We start from the raw sequence: 22,946 nt of genomic DNA on the forward strand, positions 1-22,946 counted from the left end.
AACTTCATTATGAGATGCACCTTGTTATACATACAGTATATATATATAGCAGTCCATGGCTGTCGTGACCACAATTTGGTTCACGCAGTGGTTGTGGATTAACGGGACAACAATGGGCTTCAGGATCTTGTAACGGTATCTCTGTTGATTTAAAATGCCAATAATAATCAAATGCACCTGTTTTTGTTGTCCTTAACATATGTCTACTCATAACCTAACCCCACCACCACCATGGGCCACTCGATCCACAAATCCGCAAACCCCTCACCCACACGACACCATACACGCTGTCGTACATCTGGCTTGTAGAATGAAAACCAGGATTCATCAGTGAAGACAATACCTCCCCAAAGTGCCATACGCCATTGATTGTGAGCATTTGCCAACTCAAGTCGGTTTCAGTGACGAACTGCAGTCAGGTTAAGACCACGAGAAGGAGATTAAGAATGCAGGTGAGCCTCCCGAAGAGGGTTTCTGACAGATTATACAGAAATTATTTGGTTATGCAAACCAATTATTGCTGCAGCTGTCCAGGTGGCTGGTCTTGGGCAATCTTGGAGGTAAAGATGCTGGATTTGGAGGTCCTTTCTCTCGTCCACAGTGCTTCCCTTTTTCACTTTAAGTGTTTCCAAATCAGTCACACTACACAAATGAATGAGCAAATAAATTGCAGGGTTTGCATTTAGGTGACGTATTTTAAATCAAAGTGTTCTCCTGAGTGGACAAACACCCAAACAATAGTGCTCATGATTCTAACATTGTAATACTGAGAAAGTATGTATTCATTCACACACACACACAAAAATTGCTTCTTACTTAAAAGTCAGTTAATGTGTTAAAAAAAAAAAAAAAATGACAGTTAATAATCTTTTATAGGGGTGTTGAATTTCTTTTCATCACAGGCCACATCAGAGTTATGTTTGGCCTCAGAGGGCCGGTTATAACTGCGAAATCTACATGTATAAACTTCATCTGATCACGATAATTATAATAATAATTATTATAGTTCTTATCCATTACAGTTTACATTTGGAGTCTGAATTAGAAGAACAAATGTATTAAGCAAGAAAAGTGACAAACTACATCTGTTTAATGCATGCCTTCATGTAACATGTTTATACCACTGTAAAGTAAAGATAAATCCATCCGTCCAGCCATTTTCTGAGCCACTTAAGGGTCGGGGGAGTGCTGGAGCCTATCCCAGCCATCATCGGGCAGGAGGCGGGGTACACCCTGAACTGGTTGCCAGCCAATCGCAGGGTGCACATAAACAAACAACCATTCGCACTCACATTCACACCTACGGGCAATTGAGAGTCTTCAATTAACCTACCATGCATGTTTTTGGGGAAGTGGGAGGAAACCTGAGTGCCTGGAAAAAACCCACGCAGGCACGGGGAGAACATGCAAACTCCACACAGGCGGGGCCGGGAATGGAACCCCGATCCTCAGAACTGCGCGGCAGACGCTCTAACCAATCGTCCACCGTGCCGCTGTGAAGATAAATGTTGATCTGAAAAAATTGCACTGCTCTTGAGGAATGGTTCACAGGAGAAAGATTATTTTCTATGTTGGTCTCAAATCAGAGACAATGGTTATATAATTATGATATATCCTCAAGTTTTATTTTATTTTAGATCATTTCATCGGTTTGAAATCAGAGGCAATAAGGGTTATAAATAAATATGACATAACGAGGGCTTTGGTTTTAATAGTTTCAGTTGATTATTTGAAGACAACAATACACTCTGGACTGGATTGATGAGTTTGACATATGTGCTCTCGTACTGTACAAGCGGGCTGCTGACTTTGTGCTGTATTCAGATGTTGTGAACTACATCATTCCTTGGACCATTTGGTACACTGTAAGAATCCACTTTCGTGATTATAGCGCCCTCGGGTGGCAGCGCTCAGTCACTGCTGCAGTTGTGGACTGATATTCAAGCATGCTAACATGATACAAAGGAACAGATGACCGTGCGATGTATTGTGAAATGGACAAACAGCAACAAGACAAACACACGTCCGTCTGTTTGAGTATGTTTAAAATCTGTTCTGAAGGGCAACATTCCATGGCTTACGGTAAGTCAGACGTTTTGGGTATTCTTCATTTGAACTGCGTCTAGTGTCTGCACAGGCTAGCTAATAACATGGCACCGTAAATATGACCTGCGACCCTCAATTTATTTCGGAAGTGCTCCTTGATGACAACAAACGTTGTTGTTTAATTTGGCTTGGGTATAACGTTACTTGCATCCTCGACTGTTTCAGTTCTTTACGACAAATTTGACTCGACTGGGTAGTAGTGGTGACTTGAGTGATTGCACTTGCTATCTTACGCTGATGTGGATGACTTATCATCAGCTGTTTCGCTTTTTTAACATATTTGTTTAAAAGTGTACATGTATACTTTAAAAGTAAGCAGAAAAGAAGGGCGAAACTACGTACAGTTATTTGTGGTGGGGAATGGCGAACTGGGCCCTCATTCATCAAGCGTGCATACGCCCAGAAGTGTGCGTAACGCGTGCGTGAGAGCATTTCTACGCAAAGTACGGGATTTATCAAATTGGATTGACGCTTGGGGACGTGCGTAAATTTACACACAGCTCTGACCATGCGTACACAGTACTGTTCACACAAAAACATCTGGTAGAACCGCGATACTACACATTGAACGCACTAAGAGTGTCAACAAAGCCATCCGAGTGCGCATCCAGCTGCTGTCGTCTCTGCCGCGACATTTTAGCGGGGGATTGGAGACATGCGGCATTTCGCCATCGACACTAAAATGAATCGCGCCGAAGTGCAATTATTTCCTTGGCCGCAATTTACATCCAGGTGCCATACAGACATCACCAACAAGCCGAAATTACTCATCGTTTGATTCTGCTCTTGTAGTTGCGCTTTCATCATGTTGCTAACGAGATGTGTCAAGCAGCCGGATTGGCTATTTGGCTTCATTCCAGTGTCAAGAGTACGTGGAAAGCATCACGGGTCACGTGACAACTTTTGATCTGTGCACTTATAAAAATAAATACACCCTCAAATGGACTATTATGAAAAGCCCAACACAATTTAACCCACATTTCCCATTATATAAAACAATCAACATTTGATAAATTGTTGCCTCATATTTGGTCATACATTTAGTATGGCCTTTTGGTGGAAAACTGGCCCCTAACAAGACACATGCACATATCACTAACAGGGAAGTCTGACTGACAGTAAGATTATTTGCCTGCTTTTCCCACCCTGCACACCCAGTGTGCTTCCTTGATTTATGAATTTTGAATTTCTTGTGGCGATACAGTGGATGAGTGGTTGGCATATCCGCCTCAGTGGTTCAGAGGTTTGGGGTAGAAATCCAAGCTCCGGCCTTCCGGTGTGGAGGTGACATTCTTCTCATGCTTGTGTGGATTTCCTCTCATATTCCAAAAATGTGCATGTTAGGTGAATTCAAGACTCCAAATGTTGCTTTAATGTGAAGGTGAAAGTGAATAGTTGTTTGTCAGACCCTGCATTTGGCTGCCGACCAGTCCTGGGTGGACCCTTCTCTCGCTTGAAATCAGCTGGGATAGGCTTCAGCACACCTGGCCGTGACCCTAATGAGGATAAGCTATATAAAAGATGGATGGAATTGCATGAGGCGTTATGTAATCTGTATTTCAGAGAAGCTTGTAGGTATGGTGATAAAACATGTACATACCAAATATTTTGTAAAATTTTGTCCAGGTTGTTGAACATCTTCGCCGGCCCCTCTGATTGAGCATTGCTGTCAGGCTCCTGCATCAATCTGTGCCACAGAAGCAAGTCATTACGTTGGGACGGTGGTGACGGTCAGTAGCAGGAGGATGGCATCACCGTTTGTGCCAGTACCTATACCCTTGGACAGAGTCTCATCAAGTGTTAGTAACAAGCTAAAAAGGCCACCGCGAGCTTCCTCGCTGGGAAGTGTCTCCAGCAGCTCAGAATTGTCATCCCCAATAACCAGGTCAGCTGTGGACGAGCATGGAAGATGTAGAAGTTCCCAGTTTCAGTCCCGTTGCACGGACAGAAGCAGTCGAAGCCAGACGCCACCGCCTCAACGCAGCCCTGTCATGCATACCAGAGGAAATGGGACTTTTGAGCCCTCAGTGGAGTATTCAAGTTGCCCCCGCTCTATATCGGCTCCTATAGCGAGCCAGCAAGGAGGAGGAGGAGAGAGGCCTATCACCCCAACGGTGCTTGGATATGAAGTCATGGAGGAGAGAGCAAAGTTTACGGTACAATAGCTGAGAATTTAATGTGGCATCCAGATCGTAACTCTTAAAACTCATTCGCTGCCATTAACGCCTATACAAATCATTTTTTTTATTGCTATTGTGTGTATGACCACACATGAGGAACCTCTGAGGTGAAACGCAATCCGTTCCATCAGTCACGCTTATTAACTGACATGTACAGTGAATCCGTTTTATGTGGGGGACACATTCCAGGGCGCGATATAGCGAGATCATGTTAAAAAATAAATAAACTTTAAAAAAAAAAAAAGTTTTTCCTCCTGCATGCTTTAAACACATTTTATCTTATTCAAACACATCATCCCTCTGTAGCTCACAGTTCTCCAAATCAGAGGCAGAGCATTAGTGCTTCAGTTCAAGCTCTTTATTTGACAGTCTTGGTTGAAGTTTACTGCAAAACTGACACATAAAACAAAAGAGAACTCAAAATTGTCTATTAAAATGCCAAAATGTTCCACCTAGCCACATAATTTTCTCACAAAGGTCCAATAGCTTAATGCTAACATATAATGCAAAACACTATACATAATGAAGAAATTAGCATCAAAACAGAAATTAGCATAGATGTTACATTAAGTATATACATTCAATCAACTGCTACTTTAATGCTGACAGTGTAGCAACAAATAAAAACAGAGCATACAACAATACTCAGAGGCATATATTCTCTATGCTCTGAGGGAATAACAAATATTAAAATGGCAAAACATGTTACTGTATTAAACTGAACGGGTGTCCCCTTCTTCTTTCTGTTTTAAGTGTATCTCTTCCAGTAGACCCCAACCAACATTTGCAGCACACCATGATACTACCACTAAAGGAGTGCCACTCTAAATTTGGACTTGCCTGTATGCTTTAAAAACAATAACAACAAAAAAAGATCATTTAAAAATCTGTGATATAGTGTAGCAGGTGCACGGACAATGAACAGCAGGAGTTCATTTACTTGCTTTGGAGGTGCGTCTCACATTAGTTCATTCTTAATTTTCTCACCAGTGTAAGAATAAAAATGGTAACAACAAAACACTCAGGGGTGAGTAAACTTTTTAAAACGTACAGATGAGCTAGGACATACATAGATTAGGTTAAAATCTTCATTTGAATAAGATAATTTTAAATATTTTATGTATATTTGATGTAATTAGAATTAACCAACAATTTAATCAAATAGTACATTTTTAAATAGAAATGTGTATTTTACTATATTTTATTTACATTTATCCATCCATCCATTTTTTGAGCCGCTTCTCCTCACGAGGGTCGCGGGCGTGCTGGAGCCTATCCCAGCTATCATCGGGCAGGAGGCGAGGTAGAACCTGAACTGGTTGCCAGCCAATCGCATGGCACACATACAAACAAACAACCATTCGCACTCACATTCACACCTACGGGCAATTTGGAGTTGTCAATCAACCTACCATGCATGTTTTTGGGATGTGGGAGGAAACCGGAGAGCCCGGAGAAAACCCACGCAGGCACGGGGAGAACATGCAAACTCCACACAGGCGGCGCCGGGGATTGAACCGCACTCCACAGAACTGTGAGGCAGACGCTCTAACCAGTCGCCCACCGTGCCGCCTATTTACATTTATAATAAACAAATTAACTAATTATTAAACAATTATGGGAAAAAATGGCTAAATTAGTGTAACAAATATTAAAAGACTTGATAATGTAATTGCTCGCTGGGTGGGCCTTCACTTAACGTTAATATGTTGTAAAGCAAAGAAAATGTATGTAGGTCATTGCTATTCGATGAGACTGAACACTTCCAATGGTTACAAAATAACTGCTTTCCTCCAGGTAGGACCTGAACCATTTAAGTACTGTTCCATTTAGTCCTACCCACGTTTCCAACCTGTTCAGCAGTATATTATGAGCTACCGTATCAAAAGCCGCACTGAGGTCCAACAAGACCAGAATTGACACCTTTCCCGAGTCAGGATTCAACTTTATATCATTTAGCACTTTGATAAGAGCAGATTATGTCCTGTGATGAGTTCGGAAACCTGATTGAAATTTGTCAAAAAATCAATTTAAGCTCAAGAAATTGCTGAGTTTATTAAAAATAACTTTCTCAACAATCTTGGTTATGAAAGGGAGATTTGAGATGGGTCTATAGCTTGCTAACATGGAAGCGTCCAGCATTCTATTTTTTAGCAGAGGCTTAATGGCAGCTACTTTAAGAGCTTTAGAAAATTGAGTCACGACAGCTCGTTGATTGTTTCAGCTGCTGAACCATTTTCTCTATAGTTTTTTTTGGTCAACTGTATCAAATTCTCACATGTAATAGTTTTTTTCCTGGGTGGCTTCAGATGTAGTGTCATTTTATCATTTTGCTGATTTGCGCTAATATTTAACCTCATGGATTGTATTTTTTCCCCACTAAAATAACAAGCAAATTCAATGCATTTATCTGTTAGGAGTTCTGGAGCTATCTGATTCGGGGGGGTTGTGAGTTTGTCAACCACAGCAAACAGAGTGCGAGTATTGTTGAAGTTCTTACTGATGATTTCAGAAAAGTGTTGCTGTTTAGCCCTGACTAACTCTTGGTTAAAATTACAAAGGCTTTGTCTGTAGAGGTCATAATCGATTTGGAGTTTATTTTTTCTCCACTTACGTTCTGCTTTCCTGCACTTTGATTTAGAGGTCTTTACCATCATTGTGCTCCTCCACGGTGTTCTAGGTCACAACCTAAGAAGGTTGTCTTAGTTTTAATAGGAGCAACAGCATTCATGACATTTGAGATTTTACAGGTGAAATTATCCAAAAGTTCATCAACTGTCTCAGCATTCACAGTTTGTGGCACAGCAATGGTCTCCATAAACTTAGTGGTGGTACTCTCATTTATGTACCTTTTCTTAATAGACATAGAGGAAAGGAAGTATCAGGTTTTATGTGGATTGTGGATGCCGCCTTACTCCGTTGAATGAGAATCCACTTGACATAACAGAGGTGTATACAGTGATTCATGTTCATCATGGAAGTTGCGTTTTGGACCCACCCTGCTATAGGCGAAAATCACAAGACGTAGAGAGACCATAGTTAATAGTTTAAAGCATTAAAATACCCCTCCCACATTAAACACACTTATTAAATCACAATTTTTGAACACATTCTAAACATATTTGAACATTGTAATATAATTATCAAACATGTCAACAAAATAGTGGACTTATGTAATAATAATGGGATTGAAAAAAACTGTTTTATAGTTTCAGCCTTAAAAGACCCCTGTAAATTTCCAGCAAGTATGTTGGAAACTAATTTTAAATGTGTGTGTCTTGTGTGTTCTGTCTATAATGTGCTTTAGGTGTATAAGGTCCTAGTCAGGAAAACCACCGATGAGAGCTGGGTTGTTTTCAGGAGGTATGCAGACTTTTCCAGACTCAACGACAAGGTGCGTTGTCAGTGCACGGTTGTTAAAACAAGGAGGGAAGTGATCGCCATGTGAAGTTCTAGTTTCCAATGCTGTATGCCTAAGGGCTATGACTGGAATTAAGCAATTTGTTTTCCAAGTTTGTTTTGTTTTGGATTACAGCTAAACAAAGAAGCCCACAATTTCCAAACATTCAACCACCATTATTTAACTAGGCGAGCAGGACAGTTTGTTCAAAAATCAGCAGTCTGCAACAAATGGAATTCTTACTGCCTTTACCACAAATGCAGTAGAAATGTACTACAGGAATGTATAATCTATCTCTGCAAATACTTTTTACCCAAAAGTCTTGATTCTTCACCATATTAAGACAATTTGGACAATTCTGTAGTGTCAAGTATTTAGGGGAAAAAATAATTCTGTACTGCTTTTCCTCATGGTAATGGTAAGAAGAGCATATACCAGATGACTTTGGGCAAGGGGCTTAATATACATTATAAAATACAACTCACCATTATGCAGAATCAAAAGGAGCCCTGTCCAATGGTCTCTTCTTGGGGTGAGGGGGAGAAAAGTGCAGACTTGGGTCATATGAATCAACTGTTGCACAGAAGTCTCTTGATTAATTTTTAACTGAAAGTCATGTGGTGAAAGAAGCAGCAGTGTCTGGTTGTGGTCATTTTACATTTTTGTGGGCTTACATGTTAAAACTGACAAGAGCATGAAAGGAACTGGTCATTTTCAAAGTAAAAGCGTTTGCTATATGTACAATTATTTTATTTTTTTTAAACATTTTTTTTCCTTTTATGTCATACATTTGACAGGTTTGGTGTTGAAAAATTTCATCTCCACATGAACTAGAACAGAGACAATAATAATAACTTACAGAGGTTCTTTCAATAAATGAACCAAACCCTCACCACTCCCACTCCAAAATCTTATAGAAATTCTCAATATTTTGTTGCTGTATGTCCCCCTATACATTTGCTCACATAATTTAGTTAAGGCCTCATTTCCATGACCAGGCTTCCCTGCTCAATGTGAAAATTGTCACTTGTAATTGGGATGAATAGCGAGCGGTTCCTCAATAGCATTGCTGCGCCCTCCTGTTGTGTGGCTGGCGCCAGTTCGTAGTGTGCTCACCATGGATTCCTCTTAACTAAATACAGATTGCCTCCCAAAAATGTTAAAGCAAGTACAGTACACCCCTGAACGTACAGGGGATATAAAAAGTCTACACACCCATGTTGAAATGCCAGGTTTTTGTGATATTAAAAAAATGACTAAGATACAGCTTTCAAAAAAAGTTCGACCATTACTGTCACCTATAAGCTTTACAACTCAATTGAAAAACTAAAAATATTTTCAAGAAGTATTTAATTCAATACACTACAAAGACAAGATATTTAATGTTCAAACTGATAAACTTTATTGTTTTTATCAAATAATCATGAACTTAGAATGTTATGGCTGCAACACGTTCCAAAAAAGCTGCGACATGGTCATGTTTACCACTGTTTTACATCACCTTTTCTTTTAACAACATTCAATAAACGTTTGGGAACTGAGGACAGTAATTGTTGAAGCTTTGTAGGTGGAATTCTTTCCCATTCTTGTTTGATGTACAGCTTCAGCTGTTCAACAGTGCGGGGTCTCCGTTGTCGTATTTTACGCTTCATAATGCGCCACACGTTGTCAGTGGGAGACAGGTCTGGACTGCAGGAAGGCCAGTCTAGTACCCGCACTCTTTTACTACGAAGCCACGCTGTTGTAACACGTGCAGAATGTGGTTTGGCATTGTCTTGCTGAAATAAGCAGAGGCGTCCGTGAAAAACCTGTTGCTTGGATGGCAGCATATGTTTCTCCAAAACCTATATGTACATTTCGGCATTAATGGTGCCTTCACAGATGTGTATGTTACCCATGCCATTGGCACTAACACAACCCCATACCATCACAGATGCTGGCTTTTGAACTTTGCATCCATAACAGTCCGGATGATTCTTTTCCTCTTTGGCCTGGAGAACACAACGTCCATAATTTCCAAAAACAATTTGAAATGTGGACTCGTCGGACCACTGAACATTTTTCCACTTTGCAGCAGTCCATCTTAGATGAGCTCGGGCCCAGAGAAGCCGGCGGCATTTCTGGGTGTTGTTGAGAAATGGCTTTTGCTTTGCATAGGAGAATTTTAGGTTGCACTGGCTGTAGCGCCAAACTGTATTTACTGACATTGGTTTTTTTCCTGATCCCATGTGCTGATATCCTTTACATATTGATGTCGGTTTTTGATGCAGTGCCGCCTGAGGGATCGAAGGTCACGGGCATTCAATGTTGGTTTTCGGCCTTGCCGCTTACATGCAGTGATTTCTCCAGATTCTCTGAACCTTTTGATGATATTATGGACCGTAGATGATGAAATCCCTAAATTCCTTGCAATTGTACGTTGAGGAACATTGTCCTTAAAAAACTGTTTGACTATTTTCTCACGCACGTGTTCACAAAGAGGTGAACCTCACCCCATCTTTGCTTGTAAATAACTGAGCAATTCAGGGAAGCTCCTTTAATACCCAATCATGGCACCCACCTGTTCCCAATTAGCCTGTTCACCTGTGGGATGTTCCAAACAGGTGGTAGCCTCCCTCCGCCTTCGGGTGGGGGGATGGGTCCTGACAGTTGTTTGTGCCTATGCACCAAACAGCAGTTCAGAGTACCCACCCTTTTTGGAGTCCTTGGAGGGGGTGCTGGAGAGCACCATCATCACCATAGTTTTCCATCATCATTTATCTCATTAAATAATATATTTATAGTTTTATTTATTTCATTTGTATCATAATTTGTTTAAATAATACAATATTTCTAAAATGAACTGTTATTTCTTTCCATGAAAACACGATTGTATGTACAGGCTACTGTTCAAATGTTTGAAGGCCAATACCCTTTTTTAAAGAAAAGTACTGTATTATTATTATTAGTAATACTTAATATTTTGAACAGTATTGTATTTTATTCAATAATTGGCTAATAAATTATATTTAAATTAATTATAAATAATACAATTTAAAAATGTCAATTTTAAAAATCGAATGTGGCCCTTGAGCACAAGTTTGCAGGGTGGACAAACTTCCATCAAGTAACGTGGAGCTTGATGACTCCAAGGCATTGGCTCTGTTACAAATAAAGAGCTGCTTTGGTCATTTCAGTTTAATGTTTCTGAAGTTGTAAACCTGCCTTCTCCTATGGATAGACTGCTACCTTTGCTAAATGGCTGTATACTGTACACCCTGTGGTTGGTCTTGTGAAGTTGAATTCCTCACAGCCACGAAGCATACGCGGAACACGTTGCAGTCATGTCGGAGGTTTCAATGAGGCTAGCGCAATTTATTTTCCTCGTCTCCTTTGGCTATGGGAACAGCTGTTGAAAGCAACATGATTTACTGTACATTTGGGTATTTTTCTGGAGCAGTAAACAGTTTTACAGAAATGTATATCATAAAAACACCACAATACAGAAGAAGTCTGTTTTATTTTAGGTCACGAAAAGGATTAACAGAACAATCTAAAATAAAGAATACAAATAAGCAGAGTAGTTAAACACAAAAACCTTGCAAAATACAGATTAGAAACTTATTAGCGTCGAACCATTTATATAGAATAATCTTATTTGAGAGTTACAGTATGTTTTAGGTATGGATTAGAATGTGGTGAGAGAGTTTTTAGTTTCAAATGTGATGAGGGAGTTTTCCAAAGGCTGGGGATCAAGCAGCTGAATGAAGGGACATTTTATTTTTTAAATATAAACCGGTGATTCTTGACCACTTGAGGAAATAGTAAAATACAAATATAGCTGTTGGAATTTTTAGATATGTATGTAAATGTCTTGCTACTGTGGTTGGGACATGCATTTTTTAACTGGCAAAGACATGAACGGAGGTAAAAGGACAAGAAAAGGGAAGTCAATCTAATCAATGTAAAATATGCAATAGAGAGAATAAAAAAAAGTTGAAGTTTATGGTTTGACAAGTGATAGACAGATATTTATATTTATAAATCATGAGTGGTGTCCAATACATCTCACTAGAAGCTTCATGTCAATAGTCACCAAAAAGGCATATGGGCACTAAATAGGAATTGTGCCATTTTTGTGTGTGTGTTTTGCTCTCCTTTTCATGTTCTACCCCAAGGCATTCTCAACTGTTCCTCAATTGTGTCTACTGTGTTTGTGTGTGCTCCAGTTAAAAGAGATTTTTCCGGGCTTTCGGCTTGCGTTGCCTCCTAAACGGTGGTTTAAAGACAACTATGACAGCGACTTCCTGGAAGACAGGCAGTTGGGACTTCAGGCCTTTTTGCAAAACTTAGTTGCACACAAGGACATTGCCAACTGGTATGTGATGCAACCACGCAGTAAAAGCACGTTTTTGTTAAAACATGATCTTTTCGATACTAAACATAAGTAATTATTGTATCATACCACTCTCTTTTCTTAATAGCCAATCAGTGAGAGAGTTTTTATGTCTGGATGAGCCGCCAGGGCCCTTCGATAGTTTGGAAGAGAGCAGGGTAAGTGTTAGTATGTGCCCATAGTAGTATGTGTGGTTTTATCATATTTCTGTAGAACATAAATTCAAATTTGTCTGCATGTATGCATTGTAATCTATGTATGCATGTATATTATGTACGCATGCATTGTAATGTATTTAACTGCTGATTGTATGAGGCTAATGCTTACTTAACTGATCAGTTTCCTGAAAACTGTACAGAAACATCACCAACAATTTGGTGTTGCAGGAACACTTTTTTTGTTCCTTTTTCCTTGAATCTATGCCAGGCAGGGTAAACTAGATAGATGTACTGGCAAATCCTGCAGTTTAACCCAAAAAACGTGTGAGATACATGACTTATTTGTGTTTAGAGCAGAGTGAGTGCATTTCATTCTTGTGTGTGATCAGTGCTAAGGCTGCATCTACTCTATATTCCTGATGGCCATGGCCAGGGGCGCTGGCAGGGATTTTGGGCTCCAAGAAAATAAATCTTACCCACAGTCGGCCGCAAGGCTGGCGGAAAATCTTGATACTGTTTTGCATAAAGATATGTGGTTTTTTTTGATGATATTGATGACTACTCCCATATTTGTGAAAAGAACAACACGAGAGGCACACACTAGAAAAATTCTGATTTTACTACAAAGCAGGGCGTGAATGTCCCAAACTACTGACCAAACAGGATACAATGGTGCCTTGAGATACACGTTTAATCTGTTCCGTGACCACAGTGGCAACTGAAAAAAACCTTTATCACAAATCATCTTTCCTCATTGAAATGAATTGAAATGATATTAATCCATTCTAACCTCACTCCCCCCAAAAAACAAGATTTTTGTTTTTGTTTTTTAACAATGAAAAATAGCACTCTATAATAGGTATTGTCATTTATACAAACAGAACAATAATGTAATTAAACAGAATGTAACACATTAGACAGTTTGTGCATCATGATTTAATGCTGCAGTGAAATTCAGTATGCTACTTCTTCTGGTGGGCCCCCCCTGGGCCACCAGGAGGCAGTACTCTGTAATACAGTCAAGCAGACACAAACGAAGAAGAATAGTCTTCTTTTTCTACAGTATTACTACCGAGCAAGTTGCTGTAATATTTCTCAGTTTTCGTAGAGGGTGAAGGAGGCCTGTGAGTATTGTTATATTACCTGTGTACCTGTGCTGCTCCACCATTTGTGATCAAATAGCCGTTTCTTCTCAAAGCGTGACTGTCGATGGTAACCGCTAGCCAGTGAATGGTGCTTTACATTGTTTGTTGGCAAAGTAAGTTAAACTGACCTTTTTTAAGGCAAAGCCATGTGTTTGGTTAAAATATACATAATTTAATTCTTTGCATGCATCGTTGCGTTCATGTGTGACAGACATCACATTCTCTGGCAATGTCATTGCAGTGTGTAAGCAAATAAAGGCTCTTTTGCATATTTTGGTACAAGAGATGGATTATTTGTTGACAGAAATCTAATATTACCAAACATATTTTGAGTGGCAGTATTTGTTAGCCTAAACCCGCACTGACACCAATAACATCTGTAGACAGAATGTGACACTTATGAAGGACCACATCAGAAGTTAATGGGGCGGGAGGGAACATACTTGCATCCGTGGCAGACTGCGGGCCGAACTGTAGTGTGCCTTGAAGCCACCAAGACTCAGCAGTCAATTCCCCCCCAATGCCAGTCACGGAAACCATGCTCGACCATGAGAACACTTAGCAACACAACAATATTGAGAAAGAAATGGGCAAGATCACACTCTGTACTACGTGTCTGGGCAGCCGTGGCCGCTGAAAACATAAATTACTGTAATTGTAGCTTAGGCTCTGTTGCTGCTCTGTTGAAGCCGTGTTTTATGCAAATTCTGTAACCACTTACCACATTTAGTTTTGAACAGCACATTCAATGCCAAAGATTACAAAAACAAATGATTGTTAACATTCTGTTTTCATGGTGTGGAATAAACTCCAGTAAAGTCTCATGACTTTATTGTTGTACTCTTTCACTATTACTGTAGTTAATATATTTATTAAAATAAACATAGCCAAAGGCTTAGTTTTATGACATATTGTACAGAAATAAAGTAAAATTTAACACCTAACATTATTTATTAACAATAAACCATAACAGGTCAAATCCAAAGACCATAAAAGAAAACACTCACTTAACTGCATCAGTATTTGAAACCGATGCAAAAATAACATTGGCACCTTGTTTTTTGGGGGTTTTTTTTGTTTTGTTTTCCCGTACCCGGAGAAAACCCACGCAGCCACGGGAGAGAACATGCTCCAAACAGGCGGGAGCTCGGAACTTTAAGGCAGATGCGCGAACCAGTTGTCCACTGTGCCGCCATGAGACAGAAGTGCTTAACATTTGTCTTCACCCAATACCCATTAGCCACTCCCCCCCCCCCAATCACCCTTCACTTGTTTCAGTTTGACCCACACATACTGTATGTATTTCACTTTTCCAACAAATCAGTTGTTTTCTTCTTTTTGTCCCTTGTTGCTGCCAACCTCAAAGGCTTTCTGTGAGACTCTAGAAGAAAGCAACTACCGTCTGCAGAAGGAACTGCTGGAGAAGCAACAGGAGATTGCCTCGCTCAAGAGGAGCCTTCAGGAGAAAGAGCAGGCCATTCTGCTTATGGAAAAGCATATCAAGTCAGTAGGAATGTGCATGCACACACGCATTACACATAAGCTAACAAATGATGTTTTTTCAAATTTCATTGATTTTGGAAAAATGATTGGAAATGTTTTGCAAATGCTGTTACGTACTTAAATATAGCATCAGAAAGGTAAAGTTTAGTCTTCACTGTCATCACTGTATGTTTGTCACGTTTCAGAATGTGCACATAGAGCACTGTGAGTAAAGTCGTTGGTCTCCCATTTGTTTTATCTAAGTTTCTAATTATGGGTACCAAAGTTAAATATTTTTTTTTTCCTCAAAGCTCATTATGTTATCCATGCATTGCCTATAGATTACATTTACCAGAAGTACAAAGTGGTTGTGCTCCATGTTTCTTGTGTATCCCTTCTGCAGCCAGTTAGGCATGAAATGTGGTGGGTCTGAATTATTTCTGAACTCTGCTAGTTGCTGCCAAGTGCTAAAATGCTCCATTGCTTCCATTGTGACAAGACATTACGACACAACTACACAATGTAACTTTGTTACAAACACTAGATCAAATAAATGTATCCTGATTATAAGAAAAGACAATGACAAATCAACACTTTTCCATTTTACTTATTTATTATGTATTTATTATTTTATTTACTATATTAATGTAATCAATAACTGTCTTGGTTGGTGTGTGTTTTTTCTGGTGTCAGTGGTGAGTGTGGGATGCCCCAGTCTCCATGCGGTCTGTCAACTCAGGGCAGTGAGAGCAGTGCAGATGCAGATGTGGAATCCTCATCTGCTGCAGAAGCTGATCAGGACATCCCAAACGAACCGGGGTAAAGAAACAAAACACATGAAAACACACTAGATAAAATCCATCACAGGTGGCCAAAATGAGCATAACAAATGAAAACACACACACGAACGCATGTTATTCATATTTGATGAGCCAAATGCATAATAGCCTCAGTCACTGTAAATCTTTATGCATCATTATTTACAACAGTTGTATGTTGTACACATCAAAGCAATGTTTTTTTCTCATTTGACACATTTGCTTTTGTTGTAAAAAATAGAACCCAAATTGATGTTACCTGCCTTCATAGGCAAGGTCAACTCATGACGCATTGCATACTATTTTAATTGGGCTTAAGAGCTAATGTGACATTTTCTGTGACATGGAAATTCACAGGTCATGTTTGTCAAAAATGAAACCTAGCAATATTTATTGTAATCAGGTATATGTATTATCCATCCATTTTCTGAGCCGCTTCTCCTCACTAGGGCCGCGGGCGTGCTAGAGCCTATCCCAGCTATCATCGGGCAAGAAGGCGGGGTACACCCTGAACTGGTTGCCAGCCAATCGCAGGGCATATACAAACAAACAACCATTCACACTCACATTCACACCTACGGGCAATTTAGAGTCTCCAATTCATGCATGTTTTTGGGATGTGGGAAGAAACCGGAGTACCTGGAGAAAACCCACGCAGGCACGGGGAAAACATGCAAACTTCACACAGGCGGGGCCGGGGATTGAACCCCGGTCCTCAGAACTGTGAGGCAGACGCTCTAACCAGTCGGTCACCGTGCCGCTATATGTATTATAAAATCCTAAATAAAACAAAAGTGACTGTCAGCTGAAGCTTTTTTTCCCCTTTCATACAGTATACTGAACAAAAATATAAACCTAATAGTACCCATTTATCATGATTTGAATTCAGAGATGTAAGACTTTTTCCATGGATGCAAAAGGTGTCTGTGTTAGTCAGCACTTCTCCTTTGCTGAGATAATCTATCCACCTCACAAGTGTTGCATGTCAAGATGCTGAGTAGACACCATGATTATTGTACAGTTGTCTCTTAGATGGCCCTCAAGGTAAGGCTACTTTAAGATGTGTTGTTTTACGGTATTGGGGGAATCAGAAAACCAGTCAGTATCTGGTGTGACGACCATTTATTTCAGGCAGTTCAACACGTCTCCTTATAGAGTTGATCATGTCATTGATTGAGTGAGGCCTGCGGAATGTCGGTCCACTCCTCTTCAACGGCGCTGTGAGGTAGTTGGGTATTGGCAGGAACTGGAACATGCTGTCATATACAGTATGTCGCTCCAGAGCATCATCATGTCCGGTGGGTATGCCGGCCACGCAAGAACCCATTGAACATGTTTGGGGCGCTCTAGTCTGGCTTGGCATATACAAGACCGTGTTCCAGTTCTTTCCACCATCCAGCAACTTTGCACAGCCATTGAAGAGAAGTGGGCCAACATTCCACAGGCCACAATCAAGAACCTGAAGACCTCTAGGAGATATGTTGCACTCTGTGAGGCAAATTGTGGTCACAACAGATTAACTCAGTTTTCTGATTCCCCCCCAAATACAGTAGAACCGCACATTTTAGAGTGGCCTTTTATTATGGGCAATCTAAGGCACACCTGCACAATAATTATGCTCTCTAATCAGCATCTTGATATGCCAGACCTGTGAGGTAGTTGGATTAAGGAGAAGTGCTCACTAACATAGCCTTCACTGCTGGCAGGCTTCTTTTCCTGAACTGTCTTGATTTAGTCATTCACTAAATCAATAATACCTTTGGGACATCTTTTAAGTTAAATGTAACATCTGTTCAACATGCTGTATTTTTCATTTTCAAAAGGTATGATTTTGTAAAGTAATTCACAGTATAGAAATATCAACTACCATCAGGAGTTTTATATATATATGTATATATATATATATATATATATGTGTATATATATATATATATATATATATATATATAGTTTGGCTTCCTGACCATATATATATATATATATATATATATATATATATATATATATATACACACACACACACACACACACTGTCTTATATAGATATAGAGAAACATTTAGGTAATTGATCACATCAGGTCTGTGCTGTGTTCTAATTCCAGGCAGACATTCATCATCCTGCTCTCATACAAAATGATAAATGTATTTGGCTTTCAACCAGTACGCTGAAGGAATGAATCAATCCGTGGTTTTAGCAAATGTATTGTGCCTGTTGAACAGATGTCTGACATTATTTTGCCTGACAAGTTAAATGGACAATTGAAAATAAACAAGCAAACAAACAGAATTGCCAATTTGTCTCTGTCCTAATTCATGTAAGAATAGAGAAACCTGTACAACAGAGTGCAAAATATGGATCAGTCACCCTCTGCACTCTTTTTTTAATTGACTTACATTTTCTACCATGCTTATTTTCTGAATATAAAATACTGTACTTGTTTTCTTTACCATCCTTTCTGCTCTTTACGGTCACATTCTACAGTCATGAGGCCAAAATCTGACAGCCGAGCCCAGAAACGTGAGGGATTAAATATAGCACTTCTGCAGGATAACCTTATGTGCTTTTCTTCCCCTCCTCTTTATTAACATGCATGCAAATGTAAAGAAAAGTCAGCCCCAAGGTCTAAGATCAGCCAGCACAGCAAGGCATTTATTGTGAGGTAATTGTATGAGTAATGAATGTAAATGTTAGCTGTTTTATTTGAACAACCTAAAAACAAACTGAACGCACGTCATTAGGCAAAACTGTGAACAATTTTTTTGCTTATAGGAGACCATAGCATTTAAATTAAAGGTCTAAACATTTCCACAGCTTGGAGCTAAAGCAGCTGTTTTTTTTTTTTTATTTATTTTTTTATTATTCCTGGATTGACTCATTCAATTTGTGTAACACATGAACATTGTTAGTTTTTTTTGTTTTCTACCATATTTAATCATTTGTAAAAAAAAAAAAAAATTTAAATGGAGCAAATTCGTGTAATATTTAGTTTCCATAAAAGGCATTTAATGCCTTACTGCACTCTAATGAAGCAAATGATTGACGCAATTTTGATTTGAAGGAGCAGAAATATGAACTGCTGGCTGTGTCGAATAATTACATTTTAATTTAAGAAGTGGGAGTGCCTTCTGCTGCCTTAGTAATATAAGAGAAAAGGTGGTACTTAGAATTAAAAAAATATATATATATACAAAATTTGAGGTGGTTTTAAAACCTCCACACAAACAAACTGGAATTTGAATGGTTAACAGACAACAATAAAGGGACATTTTATACTAATGTCAAGACAAGATTTTAGTTATAACTGTATGCAGTAAAAGAAGCAAAAATGGCAAATCTTTAAAAGTGAAAGTCTATGAGCCTATTAAGAAAGTCAAATCTAACCTTTGCCACAAATCTAACCTTTGCCACCTTTAACCTTTGTGGAAAAACATCATCTAGCCAAGGCGGAGGCTGAGAACCCCACCCAATCGAGGGGCGGGATCGGGTCCAGGGGTCCACCCGAGAGCAGCCCGGCGGACAGGACACGTCCCACACCAAGGGACCCAGGGCGGTCCACCGCCCCCACCGAGGCGCCCGACAACTGGCCAGCCAGTGGGGGCCGCAGGGACCCAATGCCAACCACCCCCACCCAGCTAAACCCCCCACCACACACGCCCCGCCACCCCACCCCCCTCCATCCCCAGGAGAGCCAGACTTTTCCTAACTGACATCATCGTAAGACTGTGAATATTGCTGACGGAATTCTCTGACGTAGAACTCGCAAGCATCTTCGCAGAGAGTCGGTAAACTTCGTCAGTGGCCTGTTTCTTTAAATATTGCTGTTGTAAAGGATTATGGATAACATATCTCCTTTCAGGAGTAACTTATTCTAAAAGTGGGTTAAAATCACTTTTCCAAAGCAATTGGAACAACCTTTTCCTCAAGTACTTCCCTGTCATCTCGTGTGAATAGGAAAGGACAGAAAATTCCTAAACAATAACCTTTGTCTGAGAGTTAATGGTATCACGTTAAAACAAAGTACTATAATTTTATCTTTAACATCAATTAATGATGTGTCTGACGCCTTACTGCTTTGAATGCAAATGCCCTTTACGTAGTTATTCTCCTTTCCCGTTCATGTTGTTTTCATAACAACTCAGGGGCCCTTTGATCTTACAGGTTCCAATATACTGATGTCTAGTCAATCATTGATTTGACCCCAACTGCAGTGTGTATTCTGTTAAACTCTTTACACTCCGATGTTCTTTGACTGTTGCACACGCCTCCCTTACATCACATTTTACTAACACATTACCATCTTCACATGATGGCCGCAAGCCTTCGCGTTCCTGCTTTTTCTCCCCATCTGTTTTCTTGATGAGAGGAGAACGTGTCTTCCTCTTGTGGAATTTGATGGCGGTCTTGTTAATGTTGCAATAACGTACTCTATTAGTGGTTGTATAGTGCCTGTTCACACATGAAAATGTCCTTCAGTATCATGTTCAATGGCTCATCTGCTTCTACTCTGCAGCGGCACATGTGAGATGCACCTGGGGCGATCCTCTGCCTGTTGGTGTGGGCCGTCAATCAGCACCTCTCCTCCAATCATCCAGGTCACCCAGCTCGACCGACAGAAGATGGATAGTTAAAAACACTGGTCTTCCTTCTTGTCTTCCTCTCCCACTATACCACTCGAGCTATGTCCATCAGGTTCTTTTCTTCCGAAGCTGTGTATTTCCTTTCTTCAGTCAGATGTTCCTTTTCCCCCTATCCCTTACATGATAGGGTTTGGGTGGATGCAGGATTTTGTTTAAAAACTATGACGAGGATTAGGTTACTATTATGAAATATTATAAAAAGGACTGCCCGGTTCTGCCACAGCTTGTTTCCATTATTCCAATATGGTCTGCTTTTGATGGGTCACGGGATCCTACTTCTGATACTGAGATAAGAAATTCTGAAGGCTGTATAATGTTCTATTACAAAAACATTTGAAATCACTTAACATTTCACGACTTAAATACCTTCCCCATTGACTTTTAAGATGCCTACTTTATATTTTATCCATCCTGCTGACTCAAAGCCAAAGTTTGGCTTCCTGACCAAAAAAAAAAAACTCGAAGTCTTTTATAGCAATTGTCCCACTTTGTATCTCAACTTGAATTATCTAATCAGATGAGGCAAACTTCTGATAAAAAGCCCTCTCCGTAAAGCAGACAAACATGCCCATATAAAATGTGAATATGAGAATGGGTAACATATTTATTTTAGTACTTGCACGTACTTCCCTGCCATTGCTTTGCACTGCCATTAAAAGTATAGACAGACCTCCCTGCTTGGGAAGCACCACTGTGTTAACTTCACTTAAGTCACACTTATTGATAGCTATTGGGAGAAGAAATTGTAAGTGAAGTACCGGTAAATGCAACTGGAAGCACTGATTGTTACAGTAGTTTGCAATCACGAATTGGTCAGGTATGGGAAATTTTAGACCACCTGAACCACCGTAATGATCATCAAAACACTTGAGGATTTTTCACTAGGGCACAGTCTGCTTGTGGTTAGCACATCTGCCTCACAGTTTTTTCAGTTCATGTTAAGTTGATCGAAGACTAAATTGTGCATAGGTGTGAATGTTAGCTTGTTTTCGTGTGCGCTGTGATTGGCTAGCGACCAGTCCAGGGTGTAACCTGCCTCTCACCCAAAGTCAGCTGGGATAGGTTCCAGCTCTCCAGTCAACCTAATGAGGGCAAGCAGTATGGAATGGGAATGATGGATGAATTTTTACTCTGTTCATTGGTAAAGTGAAACTGCAGTTTTTTTTTTCCCTTATATGGTATTTATAACCCTGCTGCTGTTACTAAAAAAATAAATAAATAACAACACATGCACATAATACTTTATCTCTTGCTGGCTTCACATGCATTATAACCGAAATTATGAATCATGCATGTACTAAATACCAGCACGTTCTTGGTAGAGTTAGTGGTAGACCAAGTAATGCAGGCAAATGCATCACAAGAACATTACGTCCTAAAAACCAAAGTTGCAGGAATATGGTTTTGAGAAATTAAATGCAAAGAAATGCGAATTTGCTTTCCTCATGTCTCTGTCCCATTCCACGGTTTCACACGCTCTCATATGTTATGGAATCCGGAACATATAGACAGATAAAGTGCAAAAAATGTTTACAAAACTTTACCTCCCCTGGCAATGTGCTTCCTAAAAGGTAGTTGGCCATGTATAACCGTAATGTCTGCTCGCATACTGTGATGGGTATAGATATTATATTTGGGATGAAAGACAGTGACGGATAATGGCTGTCACGTTGACACATTCTTAGTTTTATTTATTCTTGGTGGTTGACATTAGCTGCAAACATATTGAAAAAAAACACTTTTCACCATTGTTGACCTTTTATCAATGCTAAGATTGTCGCATCCTTAAAAGCCATATTTTTTTAAATACAATTGATCTTTGAGCGGAATGAGTGTAGGCTAGCTGTTGTTTTGTAGGTATATGACTCTTCTAAATATACCTCGGAACCAGTGGTTTGAAGCACTTTATGGATAAATGCGAACGCTGAATAAATAATAGTTGCTTTGATGTGCTTTTAGTACTAGGATCTATTGCTCTGAGACAAGAGACATGCCTATCCGCTTACAGAACATTTTATTCTGAACTGTATCTAAATTGACATTCATATCAGTAAGGTTTGTTGTGTTGTGTGTCGTTGTTACTTGCTTATTTGTATTATAATGAAGTGCCTTTAACACTTTCACATAACATTTGATTTTGGTGGGTTGTTGTAGCTTTATATGTATTATTTTAAACCACCCTGTTCTATGAAAGGAAATCATGTTTTAAATAACACCTATGTATATGCCACTGCTTTGAATAGACTGGGCAGAGATATTTATATAATAGTCCGTATGTTAACTTACTCACATTTCAATATTTGGTGTGTATTGTGTGTGATTGGAATAAATATCACTCTGAAATCTGGTCATAAGACTGTAAATAGCTTGCTTAATTCACAAATGTATATGGAATGATGTATTGTCAGCACATAAATGTATCTTTTCTTGCATTTCTTGTCTTTTTTTTTTTTTTTAAGTCAAATATAGCAGCATGTGGTGCAACAGTTACAGTAGGGCCAGTTCTCAAGCAGGCCCTATACTGTAACCTGTAAATTAAAGCAGTGGGAAAAGAAATACTCAGGGGAAAGAGGGGGGAATGCTCTCTCAAACAAACACGTTGCCCCTCAAATCAAATCCACACGTCTTCTCAACTGTCTCCTCT

The 22,946-nt window shown here is 39.5% G+C and overlaps 1 protein-coding gene and 1 long non-coding RNA gene across 7 annotated transcripts; one reads left to right on the forward strand and one right to left on the reverse strand.

Annotated features, from left to right (window-relative positions):
- Positions 1-1,647: 1,647 nt before the first annotated feature.
- On the forward strand, positions 1,648-22,734 carry snx16 (sorting nexin 16). 6 transcript variants are annotated; one of them, XM_061757435.1, is made up of 9 exons: positions 1,651-2,082; positions 3,733-3,836; positions 3,992-4,262; positions 7,594-7,680; positions 11,895-12,043; positions 12,150-12,219; positions 14,731-14,867; positions 15,540-15,665; positions 16,114-17,534. In XM_061757435.1, the coding sequence occupies exons 3-9, from the start codon at positions 4,098-4,100 to the stop codon at positions 16,367-16,369; spliced, it is 990 nt and encodes a 329-aa protein (XP_061613419.1). In that variant the 5' UTR covers positions 1,651-2,082; positions 3,733-3,836; positions 3,992-4,097; the 3' UTR covers positions 16,370-17,534. The 6 variants fall into 6 exon arrangements, with proteins under 6 accessions (XP_061613420.1, XP_061613419.1, XP_061613417.1 ...); XM_061757431.1 differs by having other exon boundaries at positions 1,654-2,082; positions 3,733-4,262; XM_061757434.1 differs by lacking the exon at positions 16,114-17,534 and adding an exon at positions 19,104-20,167 and having other exon boundaries at positions 1,662-2,082; positions 3,733-4,262.
- LOC133469878 (uncharacterized) lies at positions 3,435-8,277 on the reverse strand. The gene is made up of 3 exons (XR_009785807.1): positions 8,172-8,277; positions 3,707-3,793; positions 3,435-3,616 (listed from the first exon to the last, which is right to left on the reverse strand). It is a non-coding gene; the product is annotated as an uncharacterized LOC133469878 (long non-coding RNA).
- Positions 22,735-22,946: the final 212 nt, after the last annotated feature.

The sequence above is a fragment of the Phyllopteryx taeniolatus genome, chromosome 20 (genome assembly GCF_024500385.1).
Source record: "Phyllopteryx taeniolatus isolate TA_2022b chromosome 20, UOR_Ptae_1.2, whole genome shotgun sequence".
NCBI classification, from domain to species: Eukaryota; Metazoa; Chordata; class Actinopteri; order Syngnathiformes; family Syngnathidae; genus Phyllopteryx; species Phyllopteryx taeniolatus.